At 36.1% G+C, this 26,474-nt stretch overlaps 3 protein-coding genes across 3 annotated transcripts in view; 1 reads left to right on the top strand and 2 right to left on the bottom strand.

Annotated features, from left to right (window-relative positions):
• Positions 1–513: 513 nt before the first annotated feature.
• Positions 514–13,304, bottom strand: LOC122079104 (nucleolar protein 14). Its single transcript, XM_042645356.1, has 15 exons — positions 12,963–13,304; positions 12,365–12,499; positions 12,109–12,259; positions 10,612–10,694; positions 8,833–8,892; positions 8,543–8,755; positions 8,146–8,274; positions 7,271–7,945; positions 6,062–6,254; positions 5,769–5,962; positions 4,054–4,158; positions 3,825–3,964; positions 2,718–2,996; positions 2,256–2,552; positions 514–913 (listed from the first exon to the last, which is right to left on the bottom strand). Exons 1-14 carry the CDS (start codon positions 13,185–13,187, stop codon positions 2,288–2,290), a joined length of 2,847 nt encoding a protein of 948 aa, XP_042501290.1. The 5' UTR covers positions 13,188–13,304; the 3' UTR covers positions 514–913; positions 2,256–2,287.
• Positions 13,305–16,175: 2,871 nt separating this feature from the next.
• On the bottom strand, positions 16,176–17,920 carry LOC122079108 (universal stress protein PHOS32-like). Its single transcript, XM_042645359.1, has 3 exons — positions 17,540–17,920; positions 17,114–17,199; positions 16,176–16,940 (listed from the first exon to the last, which is right to left on the bottom strand). The coding sequence occupies exons 1-3, from the start codon at positions 17,835–17,837 to the stop codon at positions 16,656–16,658; spliced, it is 669 nt and encodes a 222-aa protein (XP_042501293.1). The 5' UTR covers positions 17,838–17,920; the 3' UTR covers positions 16,176–16,655.
• A 7,065-nt stretch (positions 17,921–24,985) lies between these two features.
• The window catches only part of LOC122079107 (E3 ubiquitin-protein ligase At3g02290-like), an 8,874-nt gene continuing 7,385 nt past the window's right edge, over positions 24,986–26,474 (top strand). The window contains exons 1-3 of the mRNA XM_042645358.1: positions 24,986–25,169; positions 25,426–25,491; positions 25,864–26,265. Coding sequence (XP_042501292.1) covers positions 26,146–26,265 — 120 coding nt within the window. The 5' untranslated portion in view covers positions 24,986–25,169; positions 25,426–25,491; positions 25,864–26,145. The remainder of the gene's footprint in view (positions 25,170–25,425; positions 25,492–25,863; positions 26,266–26,474) is intronic.

Here is a 26,474-nt window from a genome sequence, read left to right as displayed (position 1 = left end):
AGTACATGAAAAAAAATATTGCAACAGGGCGAATATACACTCCGTTTGGTTACAAAGGAAGGGAAAGGAAAGGAAATCTTTCAAACCTGAAAAAAAATATCCTTATCATTACCCAACTTGATTATATAAAATATAAATTACTTAAATTTCTTCTAATATTTAATAATAATACTTTTTAAATAAAATTTTAGTTTACTTTGTAAATCCAAAGGATTTATAAAATAAAATGAAATTTAATAAATAAACATAGAATGATTTAGAGTTGATGAGATACTGATTACAAAAGTTTATTACGTATAAAAAATTTCACTTCCTTCAATTCCCTTTGATACCTAATGGAGCTATATAAATTTTTATATTTTTCACTTATTTTTAAAATGTAAACTTCAGGAGGGTTTTTTTTTTTTTTTTTTTTTTTGAATACCTATGATGTGCAGATTCCTCCCCACAATGGAGGCGTGGGAGAATCCTCTCCAAAAATAAATCAGAAATACAATTTCAAAAAAAATTGTATGAGCTCAAAATAAATGATGTCATTCTAAGCCGCAACCAAGTACAACCCTCTACCAAAACAGTCTCCCCCTGTGCTGTGAAATAAAAGAGAACAGTTTGAAAAAAATCTTCCAATATTCTAGCACCTCCCATTGAAACAAAGCAGTCTCCCCCTGTGCCTGATCTTTCATCTGAGTTAATCTCAAATCAGAAAGCACCTTAAACCTCAGGCTTCCTCGTTGGACATGACATGTTATTCGGGTAAATTTTCACCTCTAGATATATCAATATATCATGTCGAATCTCTACCGATGAAGATAGCTTGCCTAAAAATGGAGCCATCCAGCCTTGAGCACCCCACTTTTACCACTTGATCTCATAAAGCTGAGTCCAATACCAAGTAGTGATGAGGAATAATGAACTGGCAAAGATGCAAGAATTTAATGAGTAAGAACACAAGATTGTGAACCGAGGAAAAATCACATATAGTTCTAGTACTTACTAAAGAAACTAAAATTGTTTTATGTACGACACAGCATGGTTGATAATTTTATTCAGATGGTAAGTGACTATTTGCCCCTAATAGAACACCCAACACAAACACACAGGGAAACAATGCATCCACCAAGCTAAGCATCATTGTTCAATTCAAACGGCCCTGGTTTCCAAATAAGAATTATATTCCTATAATACATTCATCGTTAAGCATATCCTAGAACTACAAAATCCATTAATCGGGGTGGGGTGGCGGGAGGGAGCGGGTGGGGAAAAGAAGAGGGGGGGCGGAGAATAAATATAACCCAATATTATCAAACATTGTTCTGATTCTAGAGCTTTGATTGCCATAGCCAGCATCAAGTCCAGATCCACCCACATCTGATAAAAAATTAACCATGGAGGATGATAATGTTGCTAAGATAAATACAAATGTTGATTTCCCCAAATTTAAGATAGTGGATAAGTGCTTCCGAAAAATGTAAGACAACAAGGATGACATGTTATATAATCTTTTCAAGTGTAGACACAAATTACGATACTTCATAATCAATGATTCTTTCTAGTCATACTCTTCCCAAGAATTAAAATATCACAGCCATCTAGAGACCATTTCAATTCTGTAAAATGGAGATATTAGATCATTTCAGAATAGAGCATACAATGTGCACATCTGAACAATGTTTCATATAATTGAAAAAAAAATATATATATATATGATGTTGAAAGAAGGATAAAATTGCAACAAATAGGAAGGATAAACCCACCATGCACGAAAGCATTACATATTAAGACTGACAGAAGAAGAAAAAGGACCTACTGAGGAGGGGCCCCCCCCCCCGGCAGCACAGCTTTCTTTGATTTCTAGGGAATACGGTTCCTGCACACCGTGGTAGGACCCAGTTCCGACACACCGAACATTCTTTCGCCATGGGGATTGGCAATATGGCTATTCTATCTGTTGGATAGAGTGGCCATGTCCAGGATTAGCCAGGTGTCAAATTTCATACTCACATTCAATCAATTGCCTTCTCATGTATATCGATGCACGCCTACACTACACCAACCACTACTGTGCAATCTCCCACAGAACTAGATTTTCAAAGCCCTGTTTTGCCATGTGGCAAGCTCTGAGAGGGCTGAAAGGATTGCTATCACAGGTGTGAGGTCCGCTTCCTACTTTTTATTTCTTCCCCCACTCCCTCTCCACCCCACCCAAAAAAAAACCATTGCAGTAGGAAAGGGATTGTTGGGAAAGGACAAGTTACCTCCAAAGAAGGCATGGCAAAATATAACAGCTTCATCTTCTTCTTTTAGTGCCTCTTCCCAACTGTCCAGATTTGAAAGCATGCTCTTGCTCTTCAAGGAAAGACTTGGCCTTCCTGTATTTCTCAACTCTTTCCTCTTCTAGCAATGCATTATCCTGCTGCTTCACCTCATATATGAAATAATTATCCTTCCGTAGTTCACGGGCAGCCCCTTTAGCTTCCCGTTTCAGAAGTTTTTTCAACTTTTTCTTCTCAGCCCTCTCACGGTCTGGATCATAATCTCTACCCTTCACATAGCTGCACAAAAGGGGGGAAATGGCGATTAAAATCCCTAACTTAACAATCATTAATTAAAAATTTTGGAAGGAACATGAAAAAACAAAACAAAAAAAGGGTTTTAACCACTCTTAAGATGTACTATTAGCTGAGATAGAGATTAGAAGTCTGAGAACAGTAAATTACTTCTCCTCAAATTTTGGAATTAGTTGTTTTACTGGCACTAGCTTTTGCTTCCGCATTTGAAGTGGTTGCCGCAGCATGTGATACTCACGAGCTTTGATCTCTATAAACTGAACAACATCCCTAATATTATTTTGTAATGTATCTGGCATGTTCTCTTGCTTAGCCACTTTGTGTAATAAAGTGGATATAGGCAAGAATATTTCAGGGAAGGAGTTGAATCCTTCATAGACGGTAGCAAATCCCCGTAACATTTCGATGACAGAAACAAGAACACTGGCCCTGCAGTTTAACAAGGATGGCAAACATGAGTTTTAACTAAAAATTTACACATTGAGATGTCAAAAATCAGGATCATAATCATCTTTTATTTTCCTGGCCAGAAGACCTAGTTTGTAATCCATCAGAAAAGAGAGTGGTTTTTGAAGCATCACCATAGAAAAGACCTTCGACCAGAAGTTTTTACCAATCAGACCTGCTAATCTGGTTATATTTGAGAATTCCAATTCTGCCCCTGTTTTCCAGGTTTAATACCAACTATCTGATTGCTGAATTGGTTTACTGTTTCTGTTGATTCAGTATTTGCTAATATTCATAGCTTATGATCAGATCTGGCCATTATATTTATGCTTTCTGAAATGAGTTATGAAATTATTGTTATGCCCCTCTCCCAGTGCAAATAGGATTGATCCATATTTTCAGATCCAACCATTGGATTGAACTCAAACTTACAGCTAGTGTAATTAATCCTAAGAACAGAACTTAATCTGAATTTCAGGTCCATCTGATCATTTGATTTTAAAAGACGCATGTTTTCCTTAATCTGGATTTTATTCCCTGAGAAAAAGATTATGTTTTTGGTACTGTTTTGAGTCTTCAATTACAGTATTACATTAATGGGTCTGATAAATAAATACTAACAATAAGAATGCAATTTTCTGGATGTGACCAATCCAACTTAAGTAATCAATTCAAATGTTCCACCGATTAGCGGTATGAAAATGCAAAAAAACAAACTAAGTTGGCTAAGAAGGCCCCACTATATTCCCATGCCAGACAACCATTGTCATGAGCAGTTTTTATGGGACCCAGATCCTAGCAATGCCTTACCGGAAATTGTCGGAGCCAAAAAAAGAAGAGTCCTCTGGCAAGTCCATTACTGAAAGAAAATCAAGAGCTTCAATATCTGATACACGATTCTGTAACCGCAGCCAGGGCTTGAGTGTTTTCAGTTCCATAAGATTGTAAAACTGTTTCACAGTATAATTAAATAAACACCTAACAAAATAAATAAAAACGCACTCTCCCTCATCCCAAAGCAAATAAACTGGAGTTGTACCTGGGAATGCTGGTATGAACCCGGTTTTGTATCAGAAGCTGACATCAGAAGTGTCTGAAGAAATATTATGGCCTCCGGGCAGAACTTGCGAGATTGTTTAGCGACCTACTAGCACAAACAATACATTACTGATGCTCATGGCAACATTTTCTGCTAGTATCAGACTTGTTATTGCAATAATAACGCTAGAAATAAGAGTTAATAATATTTTTCCAAGACTTCATCTGCAATTTAAGAGAGAAGTTCAATTCATTTTTCAGTAGAAAAACTTCCAGTCAAATAGCATGGATAGAGAACCCTTTTGTTTCATATAGAAAAGTAAAATAATAAGACACCAAAAAAAAAAAGGCATAATTTCTAGAATAGCCATTATAATCTCTATGCAACAGTTCCCTAGTGGTTGTGTTTAATACTGTTTACTTATCAATTCAAATAATGTTGACAGAATAATTAGCTGCAACAAACCATTGCAAACAGTCAATATAAGTATACCAGATGTTATTCTGTTATATTTTATTGTTAATAATTTTTGGATACTTTTATCATCAATTTCATGTAAACTAATAAAATATTCATAGGAAATTAAGAACAATCAGAATGACAACCATTAAAATCATTAAATGTCAAAGATTATCACCATTATGGCAGTCAAACATGTTATCACAAGAATGTGCAAGCAGGAAATAGATCAGAATACTGATATGAATGGAGGGGAAGTAGATGATATCATGATACTATTGATGTAGGACTTGCATTTATTCTGCAACAGGTTTCAGTGTTTTTACACAACTATCAGACAATTTGAAGCATTACATAATTCAAAATGAAAAGCAATAAATTTATCTATCAAGGCGGCCCAAAAAGCATGAAACATTATATTTGAAGTAAGAAACTCACTTATTTTTTTCCTCTTAACTGAAGGGAGCAGGGGGAAGGCAACCAACTACAAATAAATTAGTGATAAATAAGCAAAGCCGATGGGGAAAGAAGTAAACTCCTATCCCAAACAGATAATGACATGGTATTCCAAGACTAACAACCTTGAGGACAAAGTAGAACGAGTTACAAGTCTGAAATGGCGGATTTTGGATTCGTATAAGATCCTTAAAGATATAGTATGCATGTCCTATGAAGAAAATAATGTTGCTGACATTAGCCGTTGCATATTTTATGTTTTTATTGAACAAAAGCATCATCCATCACATAATAAGCATTAAGGATTTTCGATATTATTATTTTAAAAAAAAATGCTAGTAGAATTTATACTTTTAAACAATGAAAGAGATAAATATCTTATGAGACCTTCCAACACAGATAATCAAGTCAGGATTTAGTAATAATAAGGGCAAACATAATGGATGACAGAAACATGAAAATCTGGCTGATTACCATTTCCCTTTTTCCTTCCATTTTTTTTTTTTTTCTGACATGCCTTCTCTATATATTAGGGTGTTTTGTTGAAGTAACGTTTCAGGAAACTATTTCACCAAAAGGGGGAGGGGGGGTGATGCAGAATTTGGTGCAATGCACCTCAGTGTCCCTAAGAATACTTCTAGCCACCATGCATTAGTTAGTTGACTGGGGGGGGGGGTACAAAGTAGAATACATAATTAATAGCGGCAAAAACAGCACTTACTGCAAGCTATATGGCATCTTACTTAAATGCTGTCCACTTACAAAAAAAAACTATGACAACTTCTGAAAAGGCTACTTACAGAGAGAACCATGGAGCATAAGAAAGATCCTACGGCAATATCCCGACCAGATTTGACAGGACAACGCATCAAATATTCACACATTAACAAGATCACTGGTGTCATGACAACGTGACGGAAATCAGAGCATGGAAATATCATTGACCATAGCCTTAACAGAAATAATGTCTTCAGAGAAGGGCAACAGCTTTTATCTGCAAACAACAGAAGAATTTCATGCATTAGGAAAAACAGCGCGGTACGTCTCAGTAAATTAAAGTAAGACCTACAATTAAACCTTTAGAGAGCCGTACCAGGGTTCTTGATATCCACACAAAATTGTGCTCGAATCCGAAGTAGGCGTTGACGAGCACAAATAGCTGCAAAGTATGGGGTATCAACACTCATCTCCATCAATGGCTTGACCAGTAAGTTCAATAGCTTGAAATTCAATGGTTTTTCACTTGCTAATACACAAAAATACTGCAACAGGACACCATAAAACACCTACAAAAAGGAAACTTCCAAGTTTAGCAACACTGCCAAAACATGTCAAAACTTACTTTTTCTTTTTTTTTCTTTTGGGGGGGGGGGGCTGGATCAGAACTCACCAAGGACTTAGTCAATTTCAGCTGTTTTAAAAAAATAAGCAAGGTCATAAGAAACTATAACACCTCCCACCCCCCTTTCCAAAAAAAAAAAAAAAACCCCCACTTTTTCACGATACCAAGTTAGATGGTTGCTCTTGTCAATGGTGACCGGATATCTTTTTTTCATAGTTAGCTAGACTGGAGGGTGAAGTATCTAATATTATCTTCTTTTTCCTTTTCTTGTGCGAGAAAGATGGAGATTGAGAGAGGAGGAGAAGAAAATTCCTTTGGTGGATGATAAAATTTTGATGGATGGTACACATAGTCCTAAGTTTCCGGTCGAAATTTCACATGTTTTGATGGTTTCAACCCACCCCAAGATTCCCAAGTTTTGGAAATTTCGACCCTAATTTTCGAAAATTTTGACCACGGTCGAAACTAGAGATTTAGAACCTTGATGGTACATCAACAAGAGTTACAACACAAGAAAGGTACCACACGTCCACAACAGGTCAGAGAAATAAAACGGCAAATATCACAAGAACAAACAAGAAAAGTTACTGCATTTGAGATGTATTCTGTTTCTATTATAGTGACCCATAGTTATAATCACTGGATTTTCCTTCTTTTGCATCAACTTCTGTTAGTGATAAGGTAACAAAAGTTGATATATTCACCCAAAAATACAACAGTTGATATACTGCAACTAAAAAAATTTGATGTACTGATGCAAAATTAAGCAGATTTTGATGTCTAGTTTTGTCAGTCTTATAAACAATCTTAAATCCGAGTTCCTCATAAATCATAAGCAGTATAGGAAAACGCAAATGCATAGAAGCTATATTGCAAGAGAAAAAGCTTGCTTTTGGGAAACCAATCTGGAATGCTGGTTTAAAACATTAAGAAAAGTAACAGAAGACTGAAGAACCATACTTGCATTTTCTTCCGATTTTCTGCAGCTAGCCTGATTGCATTGCATGCACGAATCCTATTGATAGCCTCAACTATTTCAGCATCAGAGCGACTATTCACTAAAAAGCAGAACTCAGCCAAGGTGCTTGGAGCTTCAATTACAAACGGAAGGGCTTTCTTTCGGGCTAGATGTTGTTCCTCACTAGTTTTCTTTCTCCCAGTATTCAAAAGATCTTCCTTTTTATTCCTAACTTCTATTGTGGTGTTGTCCTTCACCTTAACCACTCCATCTAATCCTTGTTTTCCCTCCTCCGCTTCTTCTTCTTCTTCTTCTTCTTCTTCAAGATCTGTGCTGAGATTGTCATCATCACTCTGTTCCCAGCCCTTCAAGGACAAAGTTTCCCGAGATTCATGGGTATTTTCATCACTTACATTGTCCAGATCACTATCATATTCACCACTTTCTGAATCCTCTGAAGATTCTTCACTTCCAAGATTTTCTGCATCCTTTCTTCCAAGGATCTCATCAACCCAGCCCTTCTTGCTGCCTGGTTCTTCATTGAAAAAGGAATCACCAAGATCATCCCCAGAAATCGATCTTAACTTCTGATCAGACAATTTATCAACACCTTGATGATCAGCACTGCCTTCATCACCAGAGTCATCAGCAACAAGCATCCTTTTCTGGCGTTCTTCCTGAGCAAACAGTTAAAATATATGGATAAGACTATATGCATTCCAATTGCGAATCTACATACCCAAAATTTTCACTAAAGAATAGCAATAAAAGAATCAAACAATACTGAATATGAGTTAAAATATCTAAAACTCAGATATATTATATATGTTAAAAGTGAGAAGAGGAGGAGAGGTAGCCTTTGGAGATTGAAACATACCTCTAAATGCTCAAGTCGTTCTCGCTCTTCCTGGGCTATCTCTTCAGCAGACTTTGTTCTGTCTGATGGCCGAGCACGCATATCCAGCACCATCTCTCTAACAAGTTTGTCATAGGAATCAGGTTGTTCCTGAAAGAGTATAGGACTGATAAGTAATGTAACTACTCAAGAACATCATAGTGCCTTCCGTGTGAGCAAAATTGCAATGGCATAAATTAAGCTTGTGGTAGGGATGCCAAGTGACATCTTCAGCATATGTCCTAGAGCCACAATAGATGAGACATAATCCAGAACAAACTTATGAAGTCTGAGGATGTAGAAAATATCCAAAGTTTCAGAAATCCATTAAAGTAGGTTTTGACAGTAGTTAGGAAGATCCACAATCTTAAAGCTATACCTGTTTCAAAGACTCTTTGCTAGGTGTAGCACGTAATTCATCCTTCCTCATAGGCTCATTTGAATTGCTCTTGTTCAAACCGGCCTTCAATACATTCATCTTGCTTGGTTGAGTCAAAGATGACAACACCTCAGACTGCAGTAAGGCTGTGAAATCTTTATCCAACTGTTCCATAAACCGTTCATCCTCTTCCTTTTGCACTGCTTTTTCAGCCTGGTGTAAAAATACCGCATGAGCTAAATTGACCTCCATTATAGTCAAACATTATTAATATATAACAAATCAAGTACCTTGTAATGTTTGCTCTTTGAGATAATCTCCTCCATCACTTCTTTTTTGCTTTTGTGCTTCTGCAAGGTGAGACATGTTATATGGAAATAGGAATTACAATTATCATTGCAAATACCATCAAAACAAAATGGACAAGTCCCCACACCCCACAGGTTAAATACTAAATAGGCATCAAACTAGTTCCAAGTTCACCAAATAATGTCCTCCAGAATCCCAGAAACATAGTTCAGGAATTGCCAACTCCCAAGGCAGATACTATATCAAACTCAAGAAATATGACAAACTATAAGATCAGTAAAATACAATTTGGAGGAGGATGACTGAAGGTCAAAGATCCACATTGATACTTTACATCCAATGTAACACAGGTAAACTTACAAAAGACTAAAATCAGGAACAAAGCATCATTCCGCTGCTACAAATTAGTGTTCTAATTTAATTCCATCTAAGTTTATAAACTATGGTACTTAAATAATAAGGAAATTTCACTCCCCTCCCCTGAATGTTTCATTTATTACACTCCCATTCCCTATGAAGTTTAAAATTACAACCGTGATGGGTCTGATTAGGAGTTAGGGTGGGCTTGAGTGTCTGAATGGACTTGCTCCCAGATCCATCATAAGTGAAAACCTTAGTCTCAAATCTATGCCAAAATCTAATAAATGAACTGTGATTCAGACAAAAATATGGGATTCGATTATGGTTACTTCATTCATTCTTTAATTATTCATTTTAGGGGAAATATGCTACAACTGAAGTTAAATGGACCATTAGGGTTCTGAAGCTTAATCTTCAGCTTGTTGCATTATATCTACGTGCTTATAACCATTAAGAAATTGGATCATATCCATTTGAAGGCGTTAAAGACTGCTACTGTGAGGGGTGTTTGCCTTTACCATTGTTACAGCCATTGTACTGTGAGGGGGAGTCCCTATTTCATTGTAATTTCTACGCTATGAAAATTTGTAGTTTACTTTCCTTGTAGTTTCACTTGTGGTTTCTAGCTACCTTATGTTGTTATTAGTGGTTCGCAAAAACCTATGATGCACTTCTATCAGTGGCTCTTAATAACCTATATTGCATCTTTATCAGCAGTTCGTAGCAACCTATGATACATTTTTACCAGTGGTTCGCAGCAACCTATACTGCACTTATATCTGTCTTCTTTGTGAATATTACTACTTACTACTTGCCTTCCTTAAGAAGGGCTTATGATATTGTAGTTGCTACAGTGGTGTTTTAGATTGCGGATGGAAACGTTTGCTGCTTACTTTGCTTCTTGTTGTATGGATTATTGAAGAAGATTTTTCTCTACTGTTGTTGGTGGTGATTGGTGCGCTTGAGTTGGTAATTGGTATTGCTACCAGAATGAAGTTCTCTCTGTGCTCATTGGTTTCTACGACTGCTATATACGTTCAAGATTGGTTCTGCTGTTAGTATCTATTCTTGTTGTTCTAAGCTGGAGCCTTTTTGGATATATATATATATATATATATACACACGCACACTCCAGCTTGAGGGGGAGTGGTAAAGACTGCTACCGTGATGGGTCTTTGTCCTTGGTATCATGAGGAGATGTGTCTCGCTAGGCTCTCTTCTTCTTCCTTCTTCTTCTCTTCTCTTATTCTCTTCCCATGTTCTCGTTGTTGAGGTCAGGTTTGTTTACAAGGGGGATAGCTCATAAGATTTGGTGCAACAGGAGTACAACAACAAAGATGCATAAGGTTCTCTCAGTATAAAACATAGAAATTTCTACAGAAGAGTAACATGGAATATACCTTTTCCTCTCCATCCATTGAACTAGTTTCCGATGGATCATGTGGGTTAAGAGCATTGACTTGTTTCATAATAGATGATTTCCCTATATATGTACAAAAATACATCATCAATTCCAGTAAAACATAGAACAAATAAGGAGAAGTTTAATAGGGAGAACGAATAAAATCCAAACCATTCCAATTCCAACACACAGATTATGGTTTTAGTGTTTTACAATACATTTTAGTTGATCTTTTTGGATAATTCTTGTTTACATCTACAAGCTTTGTTATGCAGTTCATTTCATTCCACCCTTCTGTTTTTTAATCCAAATTTTGAAGCTAACAAAGAAAAAAAAAGCCCAAACAAAATAAAATAAAATTTTAAGAAAAAGGGGGGGTGTATAACAACCACTATGGGGGCACAGCTTCATTAATTATCAGCTCTATGTGCTTCAAAATATATATCACAAAATAATGTGATTAACCAGTACAACAAAGAAACCACACCACCCTAACACCTACCCACAAACTGCATAACAACAATAAATTAATCACTCTAAGATATTTCATGCAGAAATAGATCAGGCACAAAATAAATGAATGTAAAATGAGATATAATCCCTCTCCTCTCCCCCCTCTCTCTGATTGTCAACCCTCATGAAACACTAAAGTCCAGATCTGCAATCCTCTTTTACTCATCTGACTTTGACCAAGTTGGGAATAATTTCCCTTCATTCTGATTTATGGCAATGATATTTGACGAATTTGAACCTTCAAGCTACCCTTCCAGTAAAATTTTGTTTTCCCATGTCCACACAATTGTTGAGCTCATTTCTATTCTGGTTCAAGATAGATAAGAATCATTTTTTTAACATTTTTATGAGGCACTTTCTGGCATCCGTCAAGACCAAAAGGCATTAAAGTTCTTGAAAGATCATCAGAACAAATTACTGAACACTGCTCACCTCCCTCCTCCCCATCTCCACCACCCCCCCCCCAAAAAAAAATTTTTTTTGAGGCATTAGAAGAAAAAATTTGGATAATAATGTTCAATACTCCAAATCATTAATGACTGTCATTCAATGGCGTTGAAACATCTTTCCTAGAAGTGTTTGCCCTTTGTTTATTTCTTTATTTATTTATTTTTTCCTATTTGTATAGTTCTTTTATTCAACTTGCCAATAAGCTTGTTGCCCATTCTATTTTTTATTTTTCTTAACATCAGCTCTCCTTTTAATGATAAATACAAATACAGAAAAGAAGTTTCTGGAAGGCTAAAAAGAATAACATTTACAACATTTAGATTCATGACATCAGACATCATGTTTGCAAATTTTGCAAAAGTGTAACTCCAGTACTAATATCACATTCTATTTCAAATATCCAAACTCAAGAACTACAAAAAAGAAAACTCAGCAATCATACCATTCAAATCTGGTTACTAATATGATTTTTGATAATCACATCTACTTATTGAAACATTTAAAAACCACTGTACAAGAATTGGATACATACTCTCTATCTCAGCTGCATCCCCATCATCATCTGACAACATTTTATCATCAAAATCATCCCTTGCTGAAAAAGAGCCACCAGCTTCCATTGCATATTCATCCTCCTCTCCATCAGATAGATTAAATTTGTTTTTCTTGCTTTTCAAATTTAACTGGAAACCAGATAAACCATAACAGAAAATCAAGGCAGACTCGACTTCTCATTGTGATCTTGAAATCTAGAAAACCCTTGAACCCTTCAATAACACTCAATTTACCTGCCGCTCCCGCTGGAAACGTAAGATAGCCTTATCAAATTCCCCAAGGGCATCATTTTGTTCCCCAACACGCTTATCCTCAAATACCGAAGATTTGTTGCTTTGTTCATATTCCTTCAATAAAGTACTTTTTCTCTGTTTTCAAACAAAATGGGAGTTCCATTAATAATAGAATTTGACAAAAGAACAGACAGATAAAAATAGGGAGATAAATCCAGTTTTTAATTTACAAAGCAGTGAGATGACCATTTTATCATGCTCTGTGTTTCTCTTTTATCTTCTTCATGTTCATTTTACAATCAAGCTGAAACCAGAAAGTTCTTCAAAAGCAGCAACTTCTACCAGAGGCAGATTCACCTGGCTCCAATGAGCCATAAAAACAAGCACCTTTCTACCGTAAACACACTAAACTGAGAAAATACGCCAAGGAAAGCCGGGAATTCAATCTAAAAGCGTCACTTCTACCAATATATATGAGGAAAATGTAATTATCTATAACATTTTAATACAATCTTAAATAAAATAAATGTGTAAATAATTAATTAATCAATTTCTAAGAAAAATACAAATACAGAACGAACGAGAGAGAGAAACTTGCCTTTTCAATACCGCGAGAACGAGCCAAACCGACTCGTTTCTCCTCACCTTTCCGTTTCTTGCCGAGTATATCAAATTTCCTGCGGGTCCAGATAGTCTCAAAAGGGTTTAGCTTCGCTGGTTTCGCTATCATGGCCTTGGCGTTTGGAGCTGATAGCAACTTCTTGGTCATGCTCTTCTTCTTCTTCTTGTTGCCATTACTGTTATTAGTGTTAGTTTTTGCCATTGAAGTTTGAGGGGAAACCGACTGAGGCAGAGAAGATTTAGGGCCTAGGGTTTTGCAGGAAGAGAAAATAGAGCCCTTCTACAGTCAAGGGCAGTGGAGTTTAGTCTTGGGGGTAAATTCCCGTTATGGCTCTTTTCATTTGTTTATATTTCTTTTTGTTAATATATTTCTGTTTTTACAGGTATTTGGTATAATTTATGAACGTTATTTCTTATTTATGATTTATGATAATAAATGATTTATTTGTATTTCTCCCTAACTCTTTAAGTTGTGTTCGTTTACCACGAAAAGAAAATAAAATAAATTTTCTTGGATGTCCAAATTTTTTTTCTAGTTGTTTGGAATTTTAAAATTACCCCAAGAGTTGTGCATTTTTTTATCACTGTTAAAAAATAATCATGTCCGAATGTTGAGAAACTTATGAGTTCCCCCATGATCTAGCGCATTGTCCTCTCTCTAGCATGGGGACTTCGATCGTTCCTTCGGCGGGCATCGAAGAATACAATATAATGCACCTATTGTGTACTGAACAACATTGAGCTACTGCTCGGATTACAGTGACAACCAAAAAAATATAATTTTAAAAGGTATTTTGGAAAATATCAAAGCTTAGGAAGGTATCAACCCAAGGGAGTAGAGCACCGCAGGACTAGTCAGGCCGAAGGCCTGGATACCCATCGTTAGCAAAAAAAAAAAAACCTAGGAGGGTATTTGTGAACTCTAAAGGGAAGTGAATTAATTCAATTTCTTTGACTGCTAGCAAAGGTTGCAAATTTTTTCGCCGTCCTCTGTCACCCAATCATGAGTGGTTTAAGCACAAGGCAAAGTGAGAGAGAAGATGGATTAGGATCACACATTCGAACTTACAAATTCCAATTGGGAGGGTAAATAAGGCCAGTTGGACTGCCTTCCTCAGGAACCATGGCCGATTTTGATAGGGCTATTATTGAATGGTGTTGTTGGAATCCTTGTTATAAGCCTTTGTGGTATATACATTGCCATCTCTCTGGTTGTCTCACGAACCATCACCCCAATGGCTTCATTTTGCTTCCCAACAAGCTTATAAGTATTTATATATAGATGTAATACATGTATAGATATAATATTAAATATATATATATATATATAAAAGTATATGATTGCGATTTCTTAAATCCGCTGCCATAGACCTATATACAACCACAATTTTCTTAAACCGTAACCATAGGTAACTACAGCCATATAGTTTTAGCAAAACCATGGTTTGTCTAATTAAGAGATGAATCTTTTTCACGATTCAATTATATTAAAATCCATATTTATTTCATTTCCAACTCATTCGTATATTTTTTTTCTCTATTTTTTTAGCAACTAAATTCTGATTTCCCTACTAATCAAAAGTTGATAAGAAATTGAAAGTAAAATGAATGCGTCCCTATGGGGATATAACCAGCTCACCCGCCCAATGTGTTGGTTAAGAGAAGTATATAAGACTTTTCCTATCATAATGCCTACTATACCCACCCTTTGTATTGCCACAAACACCCATAGATGCTTTTTCCTCTATTGTGGTACAGTTTGGTGACCTAACTAGGTCTCTTACAAATGACCAATTACTACTCAAACAGAAACATATGGTGAGTTGAATTTATCTAATGACCAGATCATATAAAATTTTCTTACTAGCTAAATAAGCTTTTTTTTTTTTTTTATTGTGAAAAGAGTGAAAAGAAAAAGAGACTAAGGTTAACGAGTGCCAAAAATAGATATATCATCCCTATTAGTCAATTGAGAGAGCCAATTACCCACTTACTAACAGTGAGTCCAAAAATCTATTGTGTCGCATCCCTATCTTTGCGTCTCATTAAGCCCTTGTAATATTCCTTTTGAGTTATGAGTCCTGTGCGCTCCTTGTTAATCCACAATTAACCCATAAATCCCACAAATAATTAAGACTCATAATATAATATAGATGATCATCAACCCTCCTCAGTTCTCTGCTCATAGCTACAATTATATCACAATATGTCCATCCATTAATAGTAATCATTAGATTTTTAGAAGCACTGATTCATCCATCAAAGACATACAATTTGGACTTTGAGCCGTCATCATAGAGGAATCATTAGAAACACAAAGTCAGAGTCGGGAATAACATAAGAACTATATACATATAGGAGATCGACTGTATGATGTTGACTGGATTAGAAGTTAATTGTTGAAATTCCAGTTGATTTATGGTAAAGTAAGTCTTTCCTCAATTGAACCTTGCCATTAACTTTAAGGTTATGTCATCCTAAGGGTGTTGCTAAATGGAAAGATCTTATCAACGTCTATATATGGTAAATCATAGATTGTACTATCAAATCGAAAAAGTAACATAATAAATGAACCAACAGTGCGAACCTTGTGTTCGTGAAACCAGAGGAATGCATGAAGTCATAGAAGAGTTGAAGTAAAGATGAACTCCTTAGGCACTATGTTCTTAGGCCCAAAGGGCCAATTGCCCAAACATGCTTACTAAATCACAAGGAATAAATAAATAGCAAACCGATCAATTCCCTCTCCTTCTTACAAAAATAACATAATACATCATTTACCAGAACCGATCGACAGAAACAGTGGAAGTGAAGGCATTTTACAAGGTCTAATGAAGGCTAAGAATGAAAATTGGGAAGTATCTGAAGTATGGTTCTTCAACAAGAATCTCCTCAACCTCATCCCCTATCCAACCAAAGGTGCTTGGCCACTTCTTCATTTTGCTACATTTTGTAAAATATATGAACTATCTTGGTCCGTCACTATTGTGTACAAAGATAGATCTAATACCTCCATAGCAGCTCTTCAGGGGACTGGTTCTACTACTGCTACGCAGGTGAATCGTTCTATAGATAATATACCCTCTCTTATCTAATATAAGTTTTTCTTTTCATATAAAATAATAATAATAATAATAATAATAATAATAATAATACATCATTGACATCCAAAAAATTTGATAAACGATCCTTTGTACATCTTGGAAAATTGATTCATTGCAATTCAAAACATTTTTTTAAAAACAAAAAACATAAAAAACAAAACAACATGCCTCAACAACCATGCCATGTGACAATTGCCTTTTGTTCATACATTGCTTCTTTTCTCTATTCCTTGGTCCATGCTTCTGGTGGAGCCACTTATTGGTGACCTAAAGTCCTAAGCCACAACTGTGAGGGGCACCATAGAAGATTTTTGCAGAGAACATGGCCCAACCATAACAACAAAGCCCTTGAAAGAAAGTGTTAAGGGACCCAAGTGCCTCTCCTTTAGGCATGCATGATGGCTAATGGCCATTCTCACTTTAATTAATTCAACTCTCTCTCTCTCTCTCTCTCAATTATGCTTTCATTTACAAACATTACAACAACATACCACACCCCTGATCAATTCACTAACTAATATTATAGCCACTAATTGTCACAATATATCATCATTAATCAATGTTAATCAAGCCAAGAGCCAGAAATCTTTATGACGCTTAGTGGTAATTAGATATCCTCCAAGCTTTCTACTTTTCCATCTCACAGCTATTGCCATGCAATGAGAGTTCTGGATGCAGTACTCTACCACTCCTCCTCCAACCTTGTGACCTCTCCACATCATCATCATCCGCCACGTCACCGACCGCTTTCTATGCCCTAGAACCAATAGTGACACCCCTTGTTTCTTTGCCTCTTCTACTATGATTAGACCTTTGTCCTTCCCTTCCACCAATACAACCTCAACTTGCACCTAAGGATCGGAATCTTTGAAATTAGTCTCAATTAATAGAGATTAATTAATTAAAGAGCTAATCAAAAAGAATTAAAAAAAAAAAAAAAAACAGTGAAGATGTTGTAGTCTGTCTGTTCCATTTAAATAAGGAGCTTAATTGGGATAGGACCCTTTGGAATATTGTGACTTACCTCAGGTCTGTTCATGTGGCACATATTCTTCATTGAGAAAAGAAGTTCATAAACCCCTGGACTTACTGCCCTATCACACTCCTCACCTGTAATCAAAACAAGGAACTTATCATATTATTATTATTATTTTTTTATAATAAAAAATATTAGGGTTTCAACTAGTAGATAGGGGGAATTAATAATCTCACATCGGATGTGAGTAGGTCGATGTCAAGATTTATAAGTACTTGGATACCTTCTCCTTAACGACTAGCTTTTAAGAATAAGTTCTATCCAAGTCTTAACAGAAAAAACTACTAAACCATATCAAAGAATTTTACAAAGGCCTTTGTATATGATTCCATGGACAACCCATTTGATTATTTATGTGGTTTTTGCAAAAATCTCCCAATCCATTACAGAAAGAAAATATAAGTCTATACATACCTAGTAGCATAGAAGGGGGTCTGGTTACATGAAGAAGCACAATAGTGTCTTGGCTCTGGACAGTGTGAGTGAGAGCCCATTGTACAGCAGCCTTAGCTTCAACACTTGAATCAACCACTATCATTATCTTTCTACCTGGTAAAGGCTTCCCACCATCATCTACTACCTTCTCTCCTTTACTTGAAAATGCAGGATTCAGATTATTAGCTTCTCTATGCGGTGATCGAACTAGGCCGCTGTGAGTTGTCGTGACCCGATGTAAGCAGAAACTAGCCAACCTAACTCCAGTTCGACCCATCTCTTGAGATGGTGGTGGTGCTTGTTAGCTAGGGTTGAGACACCCACAGCTTTTAAAGATGGGAAAGAGAAGGTAATGAGATAAAGGCATTGCTTGTTACTTAGCCAGTTTCTATGCGTTAGTCTTGGCGCGCGGTCGTTATCTAGCTTTTCTCTTTCTCTTACTTTGTTGTCCAAATCATTTTTCTTCTTTCTTTGTTTCTTTTGTTCTTTTGGATTGTGGGTCTCCTTGAACGTGCTTAGCATTAAGTTGTGGGACCAATTTACGTTGTGGGTCCAATTTAAGTTGTGGGTCCAATCTGTTTTATAATGTTTCTCAATCATGGCCTTCCAGGATACCAATGTCTCTCCCTTTTTTATTTTCCCCTTCTTTAATGACCAAAGAATGGAACCTGTGAATAAAGGGAAGAGAGAATATTTTGGAATACTATGTCACAATAGTATGAATCACATGGATATATACTTCTAGTTTATCTAAAATTCTTCAACAACCGCTCATGACTGCAATTCTTGAGTGATGATCACCCCCTCTAACCTAACTCACCTTTTGATGTAGAAGAGATCTCGAATGAGTTTTTGAATCGTATGAACCAGTAAACGGCCATGTAGTCCAATCGAAAATATTGATTTCTAAATGTCATTGTCAGGACCATAACTTTTGCCCTGAATGTATTACAAGTGTCAGCAATCCAACAAACTATCATTTTAGGGCCAGCATTGGATTCACTCATATCTTTGGTTTAAGGGTGGAGTTTTGGAGGCTGTGACGTTTGGTGGGCAATTTAGGGGTTTTCCTAGCTTTCTGTTTTAACATTTCCACCCTTCTTTGTAAGCTGATGTACTTATATAAGGTTATGATTTGGGATATCTGTAAGGTTAACTTTCATTTTGAATGAAATAGCGGCATTTGTTCTTCTTTTTCATTGGAACTGGGGTTTCACTTACTTGTGGATTACGAATACTAGGATAACCTAGTAGTGGTAGTTTCGGCTTGTGAAGTCGGCACCTAGGGGAGGAGGTTGTGGGATTGATCCCTATCGTATGCATTGTGTGAGTGTGTATGTGTGTATTTTTCTTATTTATTCTATACACACTAGACACACAGTCCCAGGTTCGATTCTCCATCTGTACATCTGCGATTTAAGTGGAGATCATGGCGGTGGGTTGCTATGCTAATCTCCTCGAGGATTAGTCGAGGTGCGCGTAAGCTAACCCGAATACCTTGGTTTAATAAAAAAAACAAAACAAAACAAAACCTTACTTTGTGGAAAAAAATCGTCTGCAATTCCGATCTCGTACAATTTCGTGCAATACCACCTTTAGGGGGTGACACGTGTATTGATACCAATGCAATGGTCCAGATCTGATTTAAATGTCTCTTCACTGATTTAATGTTTTATTAGTTGTACCAGATCTGGACCATTGTATTGGTATAAATACATGTGTCACTACCTGAAGGTGGTATTGCACGGAATTGTACGAGATCGGAATTGCAGACGATTTCAACCCTTACTTTGTGGATTCAGATATTTGTCAACTATAGAACAATATCTGGCCCTGTATTGGGTCATGCTTGGACCTGTGTGTTTAAGTGAACACAAGTTGTCAAAAAGTAATGTAGTTTCCTAATCCCTTATTAACCAAAGCATCTTCCCAAATTATTGTTAAATTAACAAAAACAAAAATAAAGTATATTGTGTACGTAATTGAGTGTAAAATCTTGATATAAAGCTTATATACTGGATTTAGGATGGTAAATCAAATTCCGAATTACATAAGCCCACAGAATGACCACGGACATGAAAAATAAAGCAGATCAAGAATACGTGTGGTAGGCCTATGATGTATCAATCATATCGTTGTAGCAACTGAAATGTTTTTTGCATAAAGAAAAAATCAATCTGATTATAGGTTAAAAAAAAAAAAAGGATATGTGTTGGTATGAATGGAAGGGTTGAAAGGAGAAGGTATAATATTCAAGTGATATATGATTCCCAATACCATACGTTATCGGCATAGTGAATTCATCTCATATGTTAGATGATCATACTACTGTGGTAAGTAAAGCGTTCAATTCAGATGCTTGATTGTGGTCCGATTACCAAGTAATATTAGGATGCAATCTGCGTTCATAGGAGAAAAAATAAAACAAAGAGCCTCGAGTCGTATGACAAATTTTCATTAGGGAGCTCCATCTGCAAAGTTCGCGCGCTTAGCATAATAGAGAAGCTGATGAGAACGACGAAACCTGTGACTGCAAAAGATTCTATTCAAATGAAACCTAATTATTCACTGGGTGGAATGGAGGAAGTAAGTATCATTTTTGGATAGGAAGTATAATATTAATTAGCCATGAGTGGATCATGAAAAAGCCATCACTTGTAAATGATACAGTACTATACGTGGAAATGATGGGGTGAAAAATGGTTTAAGTATCGGTGCTTAATCACCAAAATTTTTCAGTTCATATAGCTCTAATTTATAGGGAAAAGGTAGAAATCCATTTTGTAGTGGTTGGTTAAATGGAAAAAAAAATATATAAATTATTGACTCACCCTGTTATTGGATAGATTAAATATTTTTACCACAATTTTTTTTTTCTTTCATTAACTACTTTTTAAATATTTTTACCCTTGATCCATATACTGATTTGCTAGATGAGGCATCATTGGTAGCTTACTAGCCTTGATCCTTTAAGTTAAACCTGAGAGCAGAGACTGGGTGAGGCATTAAGTCGCAGGCCCAACCCATATATGGGCCCTGTAGAACCAGAGCTCCTCACATTATTGCAAATGATCAGAAGGATACAAATAAAGGATATGGGCCTTGGAGAAATGTCATCATCATTGCCATGGCCATTGATTTTTGGACTATGGACCCCTTTAAAAAAGAAGAAACAAGAAAGAAAAAGAAAAGGAGGACCTAATCAAGACTCTTTCAAGGTTGATTGTAGTTTACGTCAAACATAAATTATTCTAATGACCAAGGTGGACCCCAACTTTTTCATTTGGAAGGATTAATACTTGGTCAAATTTCAAATCACTGCAAGTGGGCCTCACATGTTTTGATTTTCTTAGTGGAGGCCCATAACATGTCTCAAACCGAATAAATCCTTCCCAAGTCCAGCTTTTCAAAACTGAGCCTGGCTGCAAGGCTTGAACATATTTTGTCGTGGTTGGGCTCGGGCTGCACAAGCCCAAAGGCAACCCCAACTACACTTGCTAGACCTTCGGTTGGGCTTGGGCCATCCCTACACCCGAGCTAAACTACGCCAACCCCAACTATTTTTATAATTTGGAAATACAAGGTAACTAATGGACGGATAACATATTAACATACCAATTTGATAGCGATGCAGCCAAACAGGCCTCAACTTGTAGTGTTGACTTTTTTTCTTTTTTTACTGTTGCAAGGGTCCACTAGGAACCATATAAAGGACCCACATGGAGGCCGGAATGGGGCCCAAAAGGACCTCAACCTTGAGGAAATGGTTGTAAACTTCAAATCAAAATCAAAGTCTTCCCAAAATTTATTACCATGTCGTTCTCTCTTTTTAAACTCCAAATCATATCATCCTCCCTCTTTCGTACCCATCACCGTCTCACATCCGTCTTTCTTTTTCTTCCCTCTCCATTAACTGTTCGCTTAGATTGCCATCATCTAAACGCATCGAAGCAATGATGTACATGGGTGATCATTAGGTCTTTTTATTTACTTCCGATTACAATTAGTTAGGCTGTGTTTGGTAACAATTTTGCTCTCATAAAGTACTTTTGAGTTTTGACCTGTTAGTATTTTTTCACTATAACATGTGATTTTGAGGGGTTTTAATTATATATTACCTACAGAAGGAAACTTTGTGCATTTGATGTTAAAAGGAGAAAACCCAAAAAAAAAAAAGAGGGAAAGAAAATAAGAGAGAGCTCCAAGAGGTGGAATTCTAACATTTATTAGTTTCAAGGTGTTTGGTGAAGTGTTTCAAAAGGCATCTCAAGGGTTTGAGAAGAAGATGATAAAAGGAATGGAGCATGGATATATAATAATGATTGACTACAAAGATGCATAATACTATCAACACACGGTAAGTGGTTGAATGAAGGAAACCAGAATTTTTGTATTTGGTCATGTGTCAGCAGACCAGGGTTGCATAAGTTTTGTATATGATATGATAATAATAATAGAAAAAGGAAATATATATATATATAAGGGTGTCGGCTGAGTTTAAAATAATTGAGAAAATGCTGATATAAAAAAGGGTGTATGATTGAAAACACGACTTTAAAGTTTCAGTGGCCCTCTACCAAAAAAAAAAAGTTTCAGTGGCCAATCTAAATCATATTAATTTGTCTATCCAATGGTTGAAATTGTTTCGTTACTTCCACATGTTAGAAATAGGTTAAAATTGCTGTATCATTTTTTTACATGGTAAAGATAAATGGGACGTGGAGAAAGATTTCCTAAGAATGCAATATAAAGGACATTTTTGCCTCTAAAATATAAAAATTTATGAAAAATTCTATGGTTGTTAACAAGTCAAATAAATAAGACAAGTTCTCGAAGATACATATAAAATGGTAGGGCTTGTATGATGATGTGTGCATTATGTTTAATAGTATCTTAGTGTTGTAGTGCACGCTTTGACAATCTGCTGATAGAATCTTATCATAATAAGATTGAGTTTTTCTTAACCCATGATGAGGAGATTTCCTATTTTATTCCCATCAAATGAGACTTTAGGATCAAAGTCGGAACTTTGTATAAAGGGGAGGGGAGGTGGGGAGGGGGGGGGGAGAATGCCCTTTCAACTGAATAAGCCCATATTCGGCTACTGTCACCACTTGGCAAGGAGTGGAGCACCACCGGGTTCCCCGTTGTCCCCCAGTGGCTGGCTACCACCCTCTACATCTCTCTGCCCCTCCCTTCTACTCCCTCCAATAACCCTCATCTCTCTTGTGAACTCTGATGTAAAGAGAAAACCATTAAACAAACAAAGAAGGAATCAACTACACGAGCACCCCTATAAAGTAAGGCAAGTCGCCAACAGATAATCGTTAAGGGTATTAGGTCAGCTCGACCTAACTATTCACTTTCGGATTGGACAAGGATGAAGTAGTCGACCACCAATGGCTATGAATTCGTTCATCCCATGATATGAATGTGAAGAACGCAGACTCGACCTTTTAAAATAGACAACACTTCTCCTACCCATACCTCAGCGGTTCAGCCCGTCCTTGACTGTTACAAAGGAAATAGAACACAAAATTCTGGTAAGAATCTTTTGAATGTTCTCTTCCTCATTTCCAATTTACCTTCACATTCTATGAGTATTGTGAATCTATCTGATCCTTGAACCTCATCCATTCATTTTTGAAGACACGATCAAACTCTGTTGTGCAACTACTCTCTTTGTTAACAAAATGGGATTGAACCAAGACTGCATAAGAGATTCAATACCTTGTTCTACTTGATTTTCTATTTCGCATTTGAGGATAACTAAATTTCTTTTCAATTGGGTTTTTAATGGATTAAATGCATAATAAAACAATGGTAATTCTCTGGCATCCATAGGTTTAGATGTAGGTATTGGCCATGACTAATATTGATACGATACTAATACATATCATTGTTACAAAAACAATTCAGCCTCATCCCAACTTATGTTACATGTATCTTGTCCCTCCAATCAGCTCTATTTGATGTCATACTTGATATAGCAGGGCTTTAACTATGCCATTTCACCTAGTATCAGTTCAAGTCTGTCAAATTTGAAAGAGATCACTCTTATGTACTAAAACATTTAAAGGCATATGTTGAACATGAGTGTGTAACCTCAAGCAACTTTCTTGTGGCTTTTATATATCAAAACTACGCCAAAGGCAGTTCTAATTAATTTGATCATTCCTTATTTTATCCTTTATAGTTTTGCCACACATTATTCTCAGCATTCTCGTTGTAGCCACATTGAGTTTATATATATGATACATCTTAATAACCAACATTTTGCACTATGCATCATAGCTAGTCGTACGACGATCCTATAAAACTCATTTAAGCTTTAAAGGAATATATTGATCACTTCTCATTCTCATACATCAGTCCGTCCGTCCTTCATCCATTTTATTTTAATTATCTATGAAAGATCATCCTCTTGATCGAGTCCAAATACTTTAAACACCAAATGTTCTATTTTGTCTTACTTCTCTTAAAATATTTTGATTCCAATATTGATCTCCATAACAGCAACTTAACGTAAACCATTACGTTTGTCTCATCTACTGAAACAATATCATCAACAAAAACATATATTAAAGAACCTGATCTTGAGTGTCTTTGGTTAAATCGTCTAAGATAAATACAAACCAATAATTGTAATAGAGAATGCACTACTTTGATCCTTGAAACCCTAGTAGAAGCATTTTTTAGGTCAATAACAAACGTATAGAAATCCTTCTTGCAATATTAATCTTTCCATATTTATCTTAATTAAACAAATAGCTTCTAGCCTTCTATCATAAATCACCCTAGCATAAATCAAATTGGTTTTCAATTCGAGAGTATGCCTCCAATGCTAGCACAGAACCAATGGGATCACACATGGAAGTATCAACATAATTGTAATCATAGGGATAGTGCAATCATTTCATCCCATCTTGCATGTGAGAATAAGAGTCATTAAAAAAAAGACATACTTAGTGCACGAGACTCCCATATGTGCAAGGTCCAAGGTATAAGAGTCATTATCTCAGGCAAAGTCCTTTTCTCCAAAAAAATATAACATTTATCTCAAAAATAATTTATGGAAAGTGACGTACTCCGAAAGTATAATAATATGAAACGTGACACAACGGTAGTTTCCCTCAAGTGTAATTCACCCTTTCCTATCAAAGGTGTTTGGAATACTACCCAAAAAAAAAAAAAAGTGTTTGGAAATATATGGGTTTTGATTATATATAGACTATATAATGCATCTTTGATAACCAGGGTTGCAATTGAATTCACACCACCTTGACTGTTAGATTGGTATCAGTGGTAAATGATGCCAATCCAATGTAGCGGAGGTTGTGTAGTATCATTCCAATCTATAGTCCACATAACGCAATAATAAGGAATCTGAGTTTTTTTAATATAGATGGACTCTGTATTTCTAATTTTCTATTCCACCCGGTCGCTTTAATTCCGCGCTTTCTTAGCTCTTCTTGGCGAAAAATCCAACTTTAAAGAAAGAATCGGAACTCTCAAAGCCAGACCGGGAATTTTTTTGGTTTCTATTCGCCACCGAGCGTGGTCGGTCGTCTCTGACTCTCTCTCTCTCTCTCTCTCTCTCTCTGTCGAGGTATGCTGTCCAAGTTTTGATTTTGATTTTTTCTTTTTTTTTTCTGGGAGGGTTGGTTTTAGAAGGTTCCGATGATCATTAAACCCAGCAATCTGAAATGGGTCTTCATTATCTTGTTCGATAAGGGTATCTATTTCTTGGGTTTTGAATTTTGTTCTGATCGAGCTGGTTTTCCTGGGTTTGTTTTACTTGCATGTTCTATTGAAGGGAACCAATCATTCTGTTCGATAAATTATTTGTTGAATGTTTCTTGTAGTTCTGAATTTGGGAGAACACAATCGTTAAAGGGTATCTGCTGAAACATAAAACCCAGAGCAAAAAGGTAAAAAATATTGCGGAATTTTTCAGAATTTCTGTTTGATATCTACAAATCTAAATTGTGATTGGCATTGCGGAAAGTTTTGTACTTAGAATTCAATTTTATGTGTGTTTGACGAAAGACCATTGCAAATTACTGTTGATAGCTTTTGATTCCCCCCCCCCCCCCCCCCCCCCCCTTTTTGCATAGATTGTTTGTTTAACTAGTGAAGTTGATGGCTTTTTCTTATGTTTACTGTTGTTTTAGAAAATTTTAAATGGGTTTTATGTGATAAAGTTAGCTTATTTCTAGCTGAATTACTCTTCCAGTTGAGTTGATGAGGATGAATTTCTCTCTTCCTGATATTCATTCTTCTTGCGTTTCCTTTCTTGACAGGTGAAGAGAAATATTTTGTTCTTCCTGTTCTGTGAAAAGTGTTCTTGACTCTCCTCAAGATTTTGGTCAGCTTTGTAATCAAAGAAGAGAGAGGGTGCTAACTCGTGGAGAAACTATAATATCTGCGAGCCTAGGGTCCTCTCTCATATTACATTAACCTTTATCTTCTTTCTGCCAAGAAAGTTTTCTCTGGTGGCTATGCTTAATATATTGGTTCCTTCTGGATGAGACTGGAGAAATACTTTACGGGCTTCAAGTTTAAGAAGAAATTGAAGCTGCATTATGGGTGCTGTTTGTTGCTGTCTGCAAGTTGAGGATTTTGAAGAATATGTAAATCCTAACAGTTCGGTTTACAGAAACTGTATCTGCCTCAGATGCTTTGTTCAGAACTTCATAAATGCAGTATGTTTGGACTTCTAGTTTCTATTTAACTTATTAATTTTATTTTTTTTCTTTCTTCAATTCTAAAATCATTTTGGTCAGTTATCTAAGTTGAGCACATCAACTATCATATTTAGTGATAATCTATTGTGTGTGACATGTTCTCAGAATCCTGACCCAATATAATGTACTCATTTGGGAACTCAAATGTTCTTTTTTTTTTTGGGGGG

The sequence above is a fragment of the Macadamia integrifolia genome, chromosome 5, assembly GCF_013358625.1.
Source record: "Macadamia integrifolia cultivar HAES 741 chromosome 5, SCU_Mint_v3, whole genome shotgun sequence".
Taxonomy (NCBI): Eukaryota; Viridiplantae; Streptophyta; class Magnoliopsida; order Proteales; family Proteaceae; genus Macadamia; species Macadamia integrifolia.
This window is presented reverse-complemented; position numbering and strand designations above follow the sequence as displayed.